This window comes from Numida meleagris, chromosome 2, assembly GCF_002078875.1.
Source record: "Numida meleagris isolate 19003 breed g44 Domestic line chromosome 2, NumMel1.0, whole genome shotgun sequence".
Lineage (NCBI taxonomy): Eukaryota > Metazoa > Chordata > Aves > Galliformes > Numididae > Numida > Numida meleagris.
Window position 1 is genome coordinate 107,997,076 of NC_034410.1, and position 16,441 is coordinate 108,013,516.

The 16,441-nt window shown below is 37.2% G+C and overlaps 1 protein-coding gene across 5 annotated transcripts in view; it reads right to left on the reverse strand.

Moving 5' to 3' along the window:
- Window positions 1–16,441, reverse strand: part of PCMTD1 (protein-L-isoaspartate (D-aspartate) O-methyltransferase domain containing 1) — a 66,483-nt gene that overhangs the window by 18,888 nt on the left and 31,154 nt on the right. For all 5 annotated transcript variants that reach the window (XM_021386469.1, XM_021386466.1, XM_021386467.1 and 2 more), the window contains 2 exons: window positions 6,318–6,743; window positions 2,052–2,154 (listed from right to left, as the gene is read on the reverse strand). In XM_021386469.1, coding sequence (XP_021242144.1) covers window positions 2,052–2,154; window positions 6,318–6,624 — 410 coding nt within the window. In that variant the 5' untranslated portion in view covers window positions 6,625–6,743. The remainder of the gene's footprint in view (window positions 1–2,051; window positions 2,155–6,317; window positions 6,744–16,441) is intronic.

The window sequence follows — 16,441 nt, forward strand, 5'->3', positions numbered from 1 at the left end:
CTATACTAAAATACACAGTTAACCAAAATTAACCGTGCAGACAAGGAGTTACAAAACCTTCCACTAAATCCAAAACCCAAACAGTCAATCAGTATTATGCCAACAGCAGTTCAATTATTACCAAGTAGGCTTATGTAAGAAAAAATTCAGACATATTATGTTTGTTAACTTGGTGAGGAGGGTGCTTCTATAGCCATTGCTTTCTATTTTTTCTGTTGTAGATTATTAAAAAGTATATGCCAAGAAATGTACATGTAAATTAGTGAAAGCATAAATTATATTCACTAATCTTTTTTTCCTCCTCCTCAGTGGAGTAACACTATATAAATAAAGACCAATTTAGCTATCACTGTACATAACACATCATTTAGAACATTGTCTCCAGAGTCAATCCCTAAATTAGCAGAAAATACATTTCTTCTGCTTTGAGAATATTTACATCTTGTATTAAACATGATCACTTATTTCCTTCAAACAGTACATGTGCACACATTCAGTTATGCCAAGTTCAGCAACATTGGGATTCGTTTTTTCCCTTGGTTCTTGCAAATTTTTAAATACAAACCACACTTTCCTGGTATTTATTCACATAAATAACATAATCAGATTGATTTTGTTTAACAATAACAGTGTACTTCTTTGCTTCCCCCTCCAATTTAATTTCTCCTCATCCATGTACATAAAGGTATTAATTACCAAACTGGCAAGGCTTTTCAGTCCAAGTCAGCTTTTTGTATGTCAGAATACACATGCAGGAATACAGGTACACACAGGAATTAATTAGCTAGCAGTTGCATCTTACTTAATAGAGCAATTAATGTAGTATTAATAATTATCACGAGTGACCGCAGTTCTAACTTCTGTATGTATTAGAATCAGTTAACAGTAAAAATCTGCATTAAATTTGAGATGATAGTAATGATATATACATACTCAAACATGACAGTTTTAGTTCCGTGTCCCTCCAATGCTCTTTCAATTGAATAACTAAAGTAATCTAGTTAATTCTAGAAGTACAGAATTGAATATAATGACAGGTTGCACTAGGATTATTCTTTACGCTCCAAGAGCCTTCCTTTATATAAACGCAGAAGAAAGGTGGTCTGTTGTCTGATTCGAGTTCTAGAAGTTTGGTGCAAGGGAAAAACTGGATGGAGCTTCCGCTAAGAAAATCAAGAGCGTAGCAGTTCTTAAAAGATATTACAAAGGTAAGAGGATAAAAAGAATTTTCTTTGCTCCCCTCTGAGCAAGAGAAGATGAGTAAGGACATGCAACTCTTACGCTATGCCTACAATTAAAAACATTGTTCTCAATCTCCAGCAGCTACCATACAATTACCACTAGAGAAATTACTGTCTATCAAGAAGAGGATTTTCACAGAGAATAGACCTAGCTACAGCACCGTTTTCCATTCTGAAAGGGCAGAGAGGCCCAAGTTCTACATTCTTACGGACCGACTTATGAACTAGAGAAAAAAATTGTTCAGTAAGTGGAATCTGTAAGGTTCAAAGCCTTATAAACATAAGGTAAATCAGTAAGAACAAGTGGCGCATGAGCACAGATGAAGACTCCTAGGTCCACCTCTTCAGGTAATAAACATAAACACAATCAGATATCAAGATCAACAGTAGTAAGTTAGAAGTTTGCTGCGTACAGAAAGAAGACATCCAGTTATCTAATAGAAACTGACTTAACAGATATAAATTGCCTTATAAAAGACATCTGTATAATACATGTCATGTATATATGCACGTACACGCAGGTATATACACACGTGTGCACATGTATACATACTCTCAAAATGCAGCAAGATCAATTTTGTTAAGTACTATACAGGAAGAATACTGCCACACTTCAAAGTCTTCTTTCCTAAGCCTTAACTTACCTCATGAACTAGACTGACAAACTGGAAGTTTTATGTTGCAGTAACAAATACTGTTTATCATGTGTGATGCCATTCTTCTACTCCCCTCTCTAAACTTGTGAGCAATGACATGGTCAGTTTAAATAAAAAGTTGCTGCAAAGTGAACTAGACAAATGAGATACTTACTTATCAAAGCTATCACTATATTTTATGAAGCTCTCCAATTTTTCCTTGGCATATTCTACCACATCTGAATGAAGCTCTATTCCGTGATTTATCCCAAAAGGTCCTGTAAATAAAAACAGCAGTTTCTTTAATCACAGATCAATCACGTAGAACAATATTGTACTTTTGCCTGTGCAAGTACTAACATCAAATAAACACTGAAGTCCTCAAACACACCGGGCAAAGATATTTTTGTATTTGCATTAGGGATGGCTAAGAGGAAACAAAAATAGGTAAAAGGTCAAAGGACTGAAAGAAATAAAAAGAACTGAGAACTACGGCAAAACAATTCTATAACGGATTTTTCATCATAAGGATGCAGAAAACCTTGACTTAGGACAGTCTAAGCAACTTCCTTTTTAACATATTATTTAGTTGGAAAAAAAGAATCTGAAATTATGATTTAGTTTGTATTGTGTTCTTTAAATTTTGAAAGGTTTTCATAGTTTCTGACAATTCTGAGATTTTGTCTTATATTCCCTCAATTACATCTGTTCTTCTATTTTGCAGAAGCTCACTCCTGTTTTACTCAGAGAGCATTTAACTTCCACCTAAATGTGTACAGTTACCATGTTCATGTTCATTCATTACAATACCACTACAGCTGCAGCACTGATTAATCCTGCAATCAAATCCAAGTATATTTCCAAGTTAATTTGTGTGCTAGAAGTTCAAGCTATTTTTCAGGAACAAGAAGAAATCATGAGACAGCATTATAACTATTATCTACATCAGGAAAGAGTCTGAATCAAAGTCACATTTGCTGTGAGGTTTTTTATATTTAATATACAGTCAATATCCCAGAGACTTCAGTCATTGGAACACAACTGGAAAAGGGAAGAGAAAAAAGAAAGCAAAGATCAATAATATTAGACAAAATGTACATTTCTATAATCTACTGCATTCTAAATCTTGCTTAAGTATTTAGCTCAAAGATGTCATTCCAAAGAAATAGTTTTCTTAAGACACCAATTACAAAAAAACAGAGTTACTGAGAAAACTTTGTCTCCAGTATAAGAAAACCTACTGTAAGTCGCTAAAGTGATTACTAATTACAGTTGTTAACATACCACAGAATATTTTCTATTAGATTAAATAAAACCAAGCTGCATGCACTGCTCACGAGTCCTCTCTAACATCACCCAAGAGGTAGGTAGATCTTTAATGGGTGTACTGTGAAAACATATACCACCTGTTGACAGTCACACCTATTTAAATTTACTTTATCAACCATCATGATAAGAGAAGCATACCTCTCACGGTATCTTTCGTGGTGTTTATTTAATGGTCCCTTGCACAATAATAGCCTATCACATTCCTAACCAGCATAGGTACAGTTCTGTAATGTGCAGCAGCATCCAATGCATGCTTTCTTCTATTAAAATTGCCATTCGTTTAGTCTCATAAACTAAAAATTATGTCTCCTGTCCCAAAATTATTCATATTCCTTAAAATACTCAATTTTGAAGAACTACAGAACTGTAAATGTTCCAACAGCTTCAAATTAAATCTGTGAATGCAAAATACTGTCATGTTGCAATTTACCATAATACCCCTAATTTGAACAGAAATACAAGAAGTAGATTCTATTCTTTCATCAGTAAATTTGCAGATGCCAAAAGTCACTCATTTTAAAAACCAGAAACAAACTTTTCTGTTACTCTCCAGAGTGAATTGATCTCTTCCAGTGGAATTCAACATAGTTCCACCACCTAGTTTGAACTATATATTTTAATGGCCCCAACAGTTAATCTAATCTCTTTAGAACATTCTTCCCCCCATATATCATTATACTTATCCGTATAGTGTATACCACTTCAAATCATTTGCTAATTTAATCTCATTTTGATGCTGACAGCATGACAAAAATATACTCACTGTCAAATTGGAAGATGCCCACCTACTGTCAAAGAACACACGGTTCCCTGTTACTATTCACACTGCATACTGAAACTTGTTTAAAATAAGGTGGGCTTTTAAATACACATGAGGTCTGCTCCAAAAGTAACACCTCCCATTTTACTACATTGGCCCACAATGTCAGAGGCATATATTAGTTGTCTGTCAGTAGAGATTGAACCTTCCCACCAATATTACATTTTGTTGCTGTGTGACAGATGGCAGCAGAGGGGCAGTCTGACAAAATGGTGCCTGACATGGAAGTGCATATGGAACAAAGGTGTGTCACTGAATTCCTCCATGTGGAGGAAATAGCACCCACTGATATTCACTGATGCTTGCTGAATGTTTATGGAAACCAAAAAGTGGATATGAGCTTGCTGAAGCAGCGGGTGGTGCATTTCAGCAGTGGTGATAGCAGGTCACCTCTGCTGGCACAGATTTTGAGAGCATGGCATACAAACTCTTGCTCATCACTTGCAAAAATGCATAGCTAATGGTGGTGACCACATTGAAAAATCTTGTTTTGCAGCTGAGAATTTGCTCTATCAAATAGTGTGATTGCACTCTGTTGTAGTTTCCATGGAAATAAGTAGGATGTATTACTTTCAGAGCAACATATGTATTTATCAGAAGCATACTTCTGTTTCTACTCCTTTATTTTAGTGTGTGGTTTAAACCATGGAATAAGAAAGAATTACCATATGTAACTAGTGATTTTATCAATGGGAGCAGAAAATAAGAAAATGAAACGCTATGGAAAAATGGGAAGCCTGCTTCTGAATGTAGCTGAACAGCTACTGCTCCAGGCTCTGCAGCACTGCTAAGGATGTATCAGCACCTGAGTTGGAAATGTGGAACATCTAGCAAGTGTTAACTGTGCTTCTTAGTGGCTGTCAGCCCACCTAACACTCAAAAGACAAGTCTTTCTTTTTTTAATTTTTTTTTAAACTCCACATACAGTATTCTGCAAGACAAGAATCCTGCTTGATAGGGTCAAGCAAAGGAGCATTCAACAGGTAACCAAAAGCCATTCAAAACAGGTCAAGTACATGAATACAAGTGCAATATACATGATCCAACTTCTTGAACATCACAGTTCAGGAAGAATATTGAAAGAACAAAGCTTTACACAGAGCAGAGAAATGAATGAATACTATTACACACTTACTCTTAGCCCAGAACTGAACTTAGAATATTCCAATCTATTCTATTAAACATAAACACCCTCCAAAAGTACAAAGGAGCTCTACTCAAGCAGATATCTTCAGTTTAAGTTTTTACCTGTTAATGAACATAATTTCTATTTCCACAAGAGAACAGTACCTTTGTCATTGAATTTATTAACTGGAACAAAGGACACTGCCAGAGATGACAACAAATGAAGCCTGTTATGTATGCATTAGGGACAATTTCTACTTTTTAATCAGTGAGAATGAACGACAAAAACTGAAATTTATCAGACCAACTCCTCACATTTCAGATTTGTGTGTCTATCAACACACGCAACAACATGTATGACCTGCTAGGTTTTCTGCAACAAAAAAATCCATTTATTAGTCACTAAAATTACACCTGTAAGAGCTACGTACTAAAATAGTTACATAATGAAATTGATATGTAAAATAAAAACATACTTCCTCGCATACATGCTTTGTATTCTAAGAATCATATTGAGGGGAGAAAATTAAAGCCTTTTTTCTTCTAAAGGTAGGTTTCAAGTTTTTAAATTTAACCAGAGATTTCTCATTATACTCTTTCTCCATAAAGGAAGTGTATTTGAGGAAAGAATAAAGAACACAGCAGTTAAGTAAAACAGCTTTAAAACCCACAGACCTTAAGCACTCTTAGATCTCTGAACTTCCTCACAAATTCAATAAATGTATCTTAAAAGAATTGTTTGGATGCTGATGAAGACTTATTTTTCAATTAAGTTTCTTCAAGTGCCATGAGCCAACACAATTTGTATTTCTTCTATAAATGGTATAAATATGGTGCAGATGCAAACCATAGCCCTCAGATTGTTCCTCTATACTTTTCCCTTTTGAGCAATGAAAGGCTGTTTCCTCTCATATTAAAATTCTAGGCTACAGAAAGACAAGCACGAACCTCCTCCTCCAAAACACTCCATGGAATGCCAGAGAACAGAAGTATCTGTAGATCTACAGCTTGTAGTTAACATACAATATTGTAAAAACATACCTCAAACATCCAGTTTTATGTGTATTATTATTATTACTTTTAAAGGAGTGCAAGTTCTACAGGGCTTGTATAATCTTCTAAAAATATGCAGTAGCAATGTATTAAAATAAATACTTTCAAAGTTACCTAATATCAATCCCACCATTGTACTCAAATATCCGGTTCCACTACCCAGATTTAGAAAAGATAATCCAGGTTGAAGCTTCAGAGCTTCCATGACTTCAGAATAAATGCAAGGTGCTGACAAGTGTATATTTCCATGCTTCCAGGCCAAGTCTTTGTAAGCATTGTCCCTGTATCCTTCCAGATAATAATCACCACGATCAATCGCTCTGAAGGCTTGCTCCACACTCTCAGTGCGGATATACTGAGCTTCTTTCAAGTTATCAATTAAGTCATCGTTGTCTTCTCCAGCACTCACAGCTCCTCCCATGCTGAATTTCTATGGTGATTCAATTAGTTTGCAAAATACATCAGGAGGAGTTTTCCCAAAAGCATTTAGTATGTAACGGATCCTTCGCTGTTCTTTCAAAAGCACATCACAAATGAATCCTGAGGGGAAAAAAAAAGATAAATTCACATAACTTGAGTTTCAAGAGAAATAAATCGACAGTTATTAGAGGGTGATGAAACATTGTTAGCATTGGACCACTTCAAGAAGAACCATTATAGTGTGGACACAGTACTTCATAAAAAAAAATCTGCCCTTCAGATTCGTGTCAACACAATCCAATGTTTTTCAGCTGAACTTTAATATTTCACTGTCTGTCTACATTAGCAATCAGTACAGCACAAGAGTTTACACAGACTGCAAAAACACAGTACTAAGAGACTCTCACACATTATTACATTTGTGGGGCCAACTGTCTTTGGACTAGCTCTGGATGAATTTGGAGAACTAAATACCAAACAGCAGGTGAAGCATACACAAACTTAACTGAATTTTAAAGGAACTGAGCTAACATGCTCTGAAACCAACCCTGCAGTGGAAGACAAAGCCAGATGGTTGGTTAATGACCATGAGAGGCTTTTCAGATACTCACTTGTGAGTTGAACCAGAATGCAAGTGTAGAAAACTGCACTGTTCTGGATTCAGTAAAGTATATCTAACGGATATAAAGGAATATCTATCAGTATCTATATATAAAGGAACTAAACAAGTACTATTTCTTTAAGTACCTGAAACCTTTCATCAGCTTGCCAGACTTTAAGTGACCATGAAGTTTTAGGAATTCTGCATAGAACACTCACTTAAAATACCATTCTGAAGGCATTACTTTGATCTGCAGTTATGACACTAACCACTGAATTCTGAAATTCAGAATGTTAACATCTGGGTTTGTTACATAAATTATCAGCAAAATAGTAACTGAATATCGGAAAGAAAAACAAAATTTTAATCCACCAGTACTGGTCGAATAGCTTACCCAAAGTGAGCTAGTTACTAGTATTACTTACAAGGCCATCTTAACCAAAATAACAAAAATACAAAGAACCTTAGTCCTACCAATTTACTTACCTCCTTTCCTTTACCTAGTTTTATTTGTTGAACAATACATCAAACATAGTATACAATTCAAGCCTGAACAAATGTGAGTTGCTTCTCCCAATATTTGGGAGACTTTTCTCAAGAAGAAAAATACTCCCTTCAGTATCAAAGGCAGACTTGTCAACTGCCAGAAGTATCATTCCAGTGGTATAATGACAAGTAGTACGTTAGACAAAACATGTTAACAGGAACGCAAGTGTACCAGGCAAGCAGAGGTATGAAATTGTCTCTGATCAGTTTTAGGATGATCTGTGAAAGGTATGAGTCATAAACCAATAATAAGGAAAGAACAGCCTACTCTATTCCAAAGGCAAGGGCTCACTGAAAACTCCCAGAGATAAGCGATCTCAAAACAAATGTTTCCCTCTTGGCTACTAGCCCTTAAATGAAGTTAGGGAGGGGTGGACTCCACTGTCATCTGTGCACTGGAAAGGGTGGATCGCTTGCACCTGTGCTCCCAGGGCTGGCCACACCTCTTCAACCACTGGTTCAGGCCATGACCTAGCAGTTCCCATACAATAAGCAACTACCACATTCACTGCTTCACTTCTGCATGCTACAAACAAGACTACTGGCCCCAACTACTCTACAAAATAGGGACATTTCACAAACAGTCTGAATTACCTCAATCTAGATATGATATTGCTGCTCACAAAGAAATACACATACACACTGATTCTTTAATCACATTTAGTACCACCATTTTTTAAAAAATAAAAATCCACCTGCTTCTTCAAATAAATGTATTTGATTTTCTGAAATGAATGTGACCTTTTATCAGAAATTACACCAACACAATCCAGCAAATTCCTGTTTTGTAAAAGCCTATTCGTACTGAGCATGATGCCATATGGTACTGGATATGTATTTGTTTGACAAGTCTGGGTAAGCTGTCCTGGCTGTGTCTACTCCCAGCTTCTCACTAGCAGGGCATTGTGAGCAACAGGGAAGATCTTGATTCTGTATAAGCACTGCTCAGCAACGCATAAAACAGTGTCATCTACAGTATCATCAACCCACAAAACAGCATCAAATAAGCTACCATGAAGAAAGTTAACTTTATCCCAGCCAAAACCAGTATAACTAGTTAAAAATAATGGTGACTAAAACCAACAGCTCTTGCCATCCCTTCACTCTAAGAGATTCTTGATTGCCTTGAGAGATACAATTACATTTTTAACTAAAAAGTAAACATAACAATCAAGGTTTTGAAGATTAATGCAGCTGCTAAACTTAAACATCACTTCCAGCCCTACCTGCAGAATGCATTCACTACCTCATGCCAGCAGATGGAGAACTTCACCAGCTCTGTATTCCACTGGTGAGCAAGCAAAACAAAACCGCTCTGAAGAAAAAAGCCTGCTCTTTCAACTTAAAACAAAGCTTTATAGTTTCTATAAGATGATATCTTCTGTTTCACGTAAAATTACTTTGCCACAGAAAACATTTGATAATTTCAATACAGTCACTAGAGAAAACAAAATTAACTTCTTCAGGTATTGTCTAATTCTGTGCTCTTAGGATTATCTGATAGTTAAAGTTACTACAGTGGCACCACATTTTCAACTGATGACATGCATCGAAAACACAGCAAGTTAAAAAAATCAAAGTCTGTCTTTCCATGAAAAATGTATTCTTGTGCTGTAGAGAAATATCTTGTCAAGGCATAAATACTTCCTTCCAGTGCTTGTTTATAAGCTTTTGCCTTATGAAAGTACAATTGCTTGCTTCCAACAGAGGCGAGAGACATGCAAAGTCAGATACATTTTCTTTTTTTAAAAAATAGAAAAGAAACCACCCCACAAGTTATTTTTGTAGAGGTTAGAGGGAAAAAATAGGCAAGTTAGTCCAACTGCTGTCATTCCGACAGCTGATCCAGGATCAAAACAAGCACAGTAGAACATGCCCTGGTAAAAACATTCTACGTCGATGAGCTCTGCAAAGCTCACAGAAAGCATGCTATGGAGCTTACAGATACCTAAATTGCAACATCTGCCAAGGCAGAGCATAACTAGCATTGTAATTACTATTTTACATAGAGATATAGAAATCACAAAAGAGAAAGCTGCCTAAAATTAATGAAATGCAGTCACTACCCTTAGAAATCCCTGGAATACAGTATCCAAAGGAAGTTGTAGTTTGAGAATTAGAATCTCAAGTCATCAATAAGAAGTTCATTCACTGATTAAAACTGATTAAAAATCTGTTTCTCATTCTACATTATTTACAAGTTTATTTTTACAAGTTTACCTTAACATTTCTTCTCACATATGCAATAAAAATGAAAGGTCAACCATTTTTAGGTTCTGTAAAAGACCATATAACTGCATCACAATACCTCTGACTTCCATCAAACTTGCTTGTATTCAATTTTACTGGAATTCCTCATCTTAAGTAGTTTCTAGGTTTGGTTGTTTGTATGGGGTTTTTTGTTGTTGCTTTCTGGGGGGGGAGAGCTTGTGTTTTTATTAAAAAATACAAAAAATCAAACATTATCACATTAATTGAACACATGTTCTTGGGCTACATGAATCTAAGAAACACTGACAAGTTGAGTGTATTTTAACTAACTTCAGTGTATTTTAATTGTTTTACATGCCACACAAACTCTTATCTGAGAAGTCAGTAATTGGATACAAGCTTTTTCAAGTTTTGATTGCCAGCTCTCAATCAAATTTTGCACATTTCAGAAGTTTTACAAATACATTTACATTTTAAGTGAATTCCTCAGGTCAGCCTAGCCCACACACTTTTCTTAGAGACTGAATACCACACTAGCAAAGTTATTCAGTTAATTTGATAAGCAAAATCTTCCCTTTTCTAGATCCATAAAACAACAAATACATAGATTTCGTAATATTGACATGTGCTTTAGCCCATCTTGACTCTTAACAGGTTTCAAAGGATGAAAACCAAAACAAAGTATAATAGATGTTGTTCTCTGTATTTTCAAGTCTGCTCCTCAGAACTAATGCTTTCTGAGAAAATCCTATTGTCATTACCATATCATCTCTGAAATTCCCACATTGCACTGAATTTGGACTGCAATGTATTCCCTGCAGTTTGCAGGGGGCATGCAAAAGTGCCTGGAGAGTCTTCCCTCTTTTGGGGGGGAACAGCACACAGAAGAGGAGAAAACAAACCACAAAGTTTTATTAGTAAAATTAGATACAGGAACCAGCTGTTAAGTTTCCTAAAAAAAAAAGTGTTCCCCCTGCAAAAAACTGACCAGATGTGATACAAGGGACTGAAAAAAATTTAGTCCGTTTTACAGTTTCAGTTTATTCACGGTAGAAGTCAGCAACCTTAATCCCATCAGCAGATGCTTAAGATTTGCTGGGCCACCGACCAAGTATTAAATCTGCTTCTAATAGAGTCAGTTTCGCTCACTTCTGTAAGTGATAGTGAATGTGATCATATTTTGCCTGTTCTTGTCCTCTCCCATGACTCTCTACAAGCAAAGGATCCCATTTTTCATTTAGCTTCCTCTGTCCTACCAAGTATTGTAAAGTGCCATAAACAGAAGCAATTAAACTCCAAACCACAGAGAAATCACAACACTGCCTTCATCCTGCAAAGAGTGGAGAAAACCGAAAGACAAACTGTGTGCTGGAGGCAACCGTAATAGACGACTAAGAATAGACAGCTGGATACAAGGACTGAAGTCTTTGTATACAGTTTTGGAACTTCTGTACCTATGTCTTGTTCAACTGCAACTAGAAGCAATGAAGTCTAGATGCTCTGGGAAGAATGACTGCTATTTGAACTGCCCTCTTCCATAGCTATTGTTTTCTCACTTCAAATAGGTTAGAAAGGAAGAAAGTGATTGTTTTTAGGGTGTGGCAGCATACTGTTGGTGACTTAAGAGAAACTATTAGAAATGACAATTTTTTTTTTTTACTCTATTAGACTCATCTTACTCAAGAGCATTCCCTCCTAACATACTGTCCCTGTAGATCATTTCAAAAAGCTTTTCCAGTTAAACAGAAGCAAATACAAAAACAGGTATGGTCAGTCCTCCAATTTAATGCACCACACACAGGATACTTCAAGGTTCTTTGCAATATAGCAATGGAAAAAAGAACAGACCACAGGATTAAAGCTAAGCCAAATAAATGTAAACAGCAATGACTACTGACTTAACCTGAATTGCACTGACCTACTTGGGCAGAAAATGTTTGTCAAGTCTGATGTAAGCTTAAACCCTGATCCTCCTGTTCAGGCCTTCAACAGATGTTTATACAAGATTCCAGGTGTGCCCTTACTTTCACTTTATTCCTCCTACTCCAGTCACCTGAAAAAAAGTGCAGTACTGTTTGTGATATTTAGTGTGTTCAGGAGATGGACTGAGGCTCCTGGCTCCACAAATGTATGAGCAGTGACAAATACATCAGCGCAGATTTCATGGTAAAGTTACTTCCATCTTTAGGGTTACACAAGGTGGTATAATTTTTGGCTCATCTTTGCCCTTCTTTCCTTTTCTTCCCCTCTCTTAACTTCCTAATTTATTTTCACTTCCTGTAAATTGTTTTTTTTATTAAAAATAAAAAATGGAACTTCGTTGATTTTCCACCTAGAAATTCTTCTCCTTTCTTTGGGCTCGGACACTTCTTTTTCCAATGTTTTCTTCTATATTGGATTCATTCCTCACCTGAAATTTGATCTACCCTCATCAAACAATGACAAGATTGAATGTCAAAAATGAGCATTTTCTACATAAAAGGTCTATATGCCAGGTCTGTTTTCAAATATGCTGATAAAGACTTGAAAATTCATTCCTTCATATGACAAAGAAAAATCCAAATATTTCCTGAGTGGAGCTTTGAATTTTCAGTTTACCACCATAATGCAACTCAATTCTCTTTACTGCTCAAAATCTAGATGACAAAAAAGAACCCTCCTCAGACTTAAGAAATTTCTTCTTAAAACAGCTTCCCACCTGTAACACCACATACTTGTTCTGAATGCCTATTCTGAAAGAAATGAGTTCAGTGTTCCCACTGAGAAATTCAGCAACACAGTCTATGAATCCCCAAGTGCAGGCTAGTTTCTTAAGTTTAAAGGTGTAGATCTATACCAGAAGAGTACTAAAGTAGCTCTATATCCTCAGAGAGGTAGCCCTCAACTATGCTCTCTATTCAGGCTATGCTTATGACAGCTGTCACTATGGTTAGAGATCTAGCTCCGGTTTTCACATCCTATAATATCTTCCAGGCCCCTAGATGACCTTTCTTAATTATACTCTGCAGAGAGACAGGAAAGCTGCCTCACTTCCCTAGTAATGGACTCGAACAGCATGACATGCTTTTTCACAACATGTGGATAAGTAGTATGTCATCAAAACAAATTTGCCACCTGATGCTTATCATTAGCAGTCAGTCATACATAAGTTGGTCAATGCATATAACAATCTAACAAAATACAGAGAAGTTATATGCATACCTTTATGAGGTAATGTTAGCTATGGCTTGACCCTGGTGTTTGCATGATGCTGCATAAAGTGATCTCATCTCTGTGGAGCTTAAGATGTGCCAGTGACCTTCGAAGTCCCACAAGAATACCTCATAATCAAAAAGATGTCAGCTTAACTCAGTGCCCCAATGTAATAAAGAAAAGCCCTGATCCTTCCATCCCTCGTAGTGCAATCTTTTTTAAAGGACCTAGCTTCTGAGAAGTGTTCCTACAGCTCTGCCTGCTCCCAGGTTACAACTATTTTAAGTCTGTCAAGTATAAACTGGAAGACTGCTGCTTTGTCATACAAAGGTATACTGGAGAACCTAACAGACTCACAGAAACAGCAGGTACCAGATAATGCTGGCTTCTTCACCAGCAAGACTAAATCATCAGGGGACTTCAGAAGAGAGAGATGCATTCTCAATGTATACAGATGTCTGATATTGAGTCTGTATTCATGCACCTTTTTTTTGGTTTTTTTTTTCCAGAAGAGAAACTGCTGTCTGTGCTGTATTTCCAGAAAGTAGGAAGTCACTGAAAGGCCAGGCTGCGAAACTCATCACCACAATAAACAGCTTTGTTCAACAATATTTAACAGAGAATACTCCTTGCAAACAGGTTTATAAACACTCTAACAGTCAAACGTTAAATGTTTTAAAAACAAGTGTTTCTCTTCATGAAAGAAAATGCTTAATTTAGTTTGTGGTGGTGACCAGAAGGTAGCAAACCAGACACCACAAAGTAAAATATGATACTCCTTTACCTTCAGCATCACCTCTGTAAAGCAGTCAATTGGAGAGGGATGTACATTTTTCAAAATAAATTACAAAGCAAGTTTAGTACACAAGCTGAAACAGTCTCCTGAACTTCTAACACAAATGCAGTTTCTGCAGCTACAGTCTTAAGCAGATCAAATCACAGTTCATATAATTTTCAGTAGGATAAATGTGGCTCATGACAGAAAATTCACTACTTCAGCTAGTGCGAAAGTTCAAAAGCTTATTGTGCATAAACATTTCAAGTTATTTAAATAACTCACTTCGAGCAGCAACAGAACAACACAGGGCCTGTTGCCTTTAGCAAAAGAAAATAGAAATGAGGTCAAGAGTAAAAATAGAAGATGGTTACATTCCTGACACTTGAAACCTCATCTCAAAGCTATGTATTTACAGCACTCAAAAAAATAATAAAAATCAGCAATTGAACTTGAAGCATACTACAAAACATTTGTATTTTACGGTCTTTAGACATAATTGCATGCTATTGTGATGCATTTGGAATAACACCACCATAAACAACTTAGTACTATGCTATCAAAATGTTTATTTCCACAGCCTGAGAACATCAACATTTATTTATTATGTACTCCCCCCATAAGACACTGCATAAAGAATTTCAAGTCCTGATCCTGTTTATTAGATTCTTAAAATGGTCCAGTACAATACAACAGTATATTTTAAGAAGCTACTTTATTACTTGGGCCTGTAATCTTCAAGAGGCACGTATGAGCATGGCCTACTCTTGTATCTCTTTCGTCATCAGAATCACAAAACAGAGCTCTCTCACTACTGCCAGCTTCCAGAAGCACCACAATGGATCCACCCATTTTTTCAAATGCAACTGGTTTACATGCATGCTGATTCCCATGTGAATAGCAATTACTTAAAGGCTCAACCTTGTCCATAACAAATCCATGTTTTTTAAGATGTCTAATGCCTGCTTCATACAGAGATCAACTACCCCTATGTTTCTTATTAAAGCAATGATTTACTGCAGTGCTCAAGATCTACAAATAAAGTACGAGAACTAAATGTATATTAAAAATCTACCCCCATAAAAATGTCCCTATGTAAATGCAATAGCCATCCAGGAAAACAAACAATTCAGCTCCGTATTTTACAAACTAAATTTAGAGCATTAGTACTGTTATTGAAGTTCATTACGAAAGACTATTCCACAAAGTTTCATGTGATTGTTCTAGCATTCTCCCTGTTCCCATTTAAAGCACAAAGCCACAAACAAGAACAAAACCACACTCTGAGGTGGAATACAGTTTCTGTAACAATATTGCTTTAATTCGCCCCATGTGGCTGGGTAGCCACTTCTACCATACATTTTCAATGACACCTGCAAGTGATTAAACCAATTATTTGCCAGTACCTATCAAAGTTAAGTCTGTCAGGTTATGTGATAAAAAGCTATTTACTTTACAAAGGAGCAGGCACGCCAGTAGGCAGGGAAGCCCAAACAACCAGCCTGCTGCAGTTCCTCCCAGGGTTCCACAGGAGAGCCACCGCCTCTGCCCCACCTCAGCCATCACTGGGCCTTTCCAGAGCACCTTAAAGATAGAGATGGTACTGCTCACAGGGCCCGATATTTATCGAGGGAGACAGGGCGAACAGCATGTGGGGACTGCACCACACCTGTTATGGGACATTTAGGGGAGGAACAAGAAGGATCGAGGAGGCTGGGGAGGAACAAGCAGGGGAATACAGAGGGCTAAGGTGATAGAAGGAACAGGTCATGTATTCTTATGAGTATAGGGCTCTATTCTGCATGTACAGAAGTCTCAGCAGCAGCAACTGGCCCCATGTGGCAGTGGGTCATAGGAAACAGTGTGTCCCTGGTGTCAGCAAAGGAGGGGGTGAGCATGTGCAGGTCAGGTCATGAGGAGCACTGAACTGGACCAGCCCACAGGCATGTGAGGCAGCCTGGGGACCATGAGTAGGGGTCAGTGCCTGAGCGAGGTAACTGGAGGAGTCAGCTGCTGGAGGGAATGGTCTGAGCCCAGTGCTGGAGAACCTGGGGTGTCACAGGTAGGGGGCTGCTGACAGGCGCGTGCATGCAAAGAGACAGAGCAAGCAGACACAATGGCACATTACAGGCAGAACAGGTATCTAACCCCAGTAACTGAGAGATCCATAACATACATACACATGCATTTCCCACTAGCATTCAGCCTAACCATCCAGAAAGAGCAACAGGGTAGAGCAGTTGGTGCTGCCTGTACTTGCACTAGTGCTGTGTTTTCTGCCCATGTTGATGTGCATGCTCAACTATATATTTACATATGATGAGCTATGTATGCGAGCTTGGGGGTGCCTTCTGAGAATACATGCTTAGTCTCACTATTGGCCATGGGTGCCTAGATTAAGGCCCAGGTGATAGACATATCAAATCCTTGACTTATCTAGACTGAATTCTGAAACTTTAATTGCAAACAAGAAGCTTTCAGACATTATTTGAA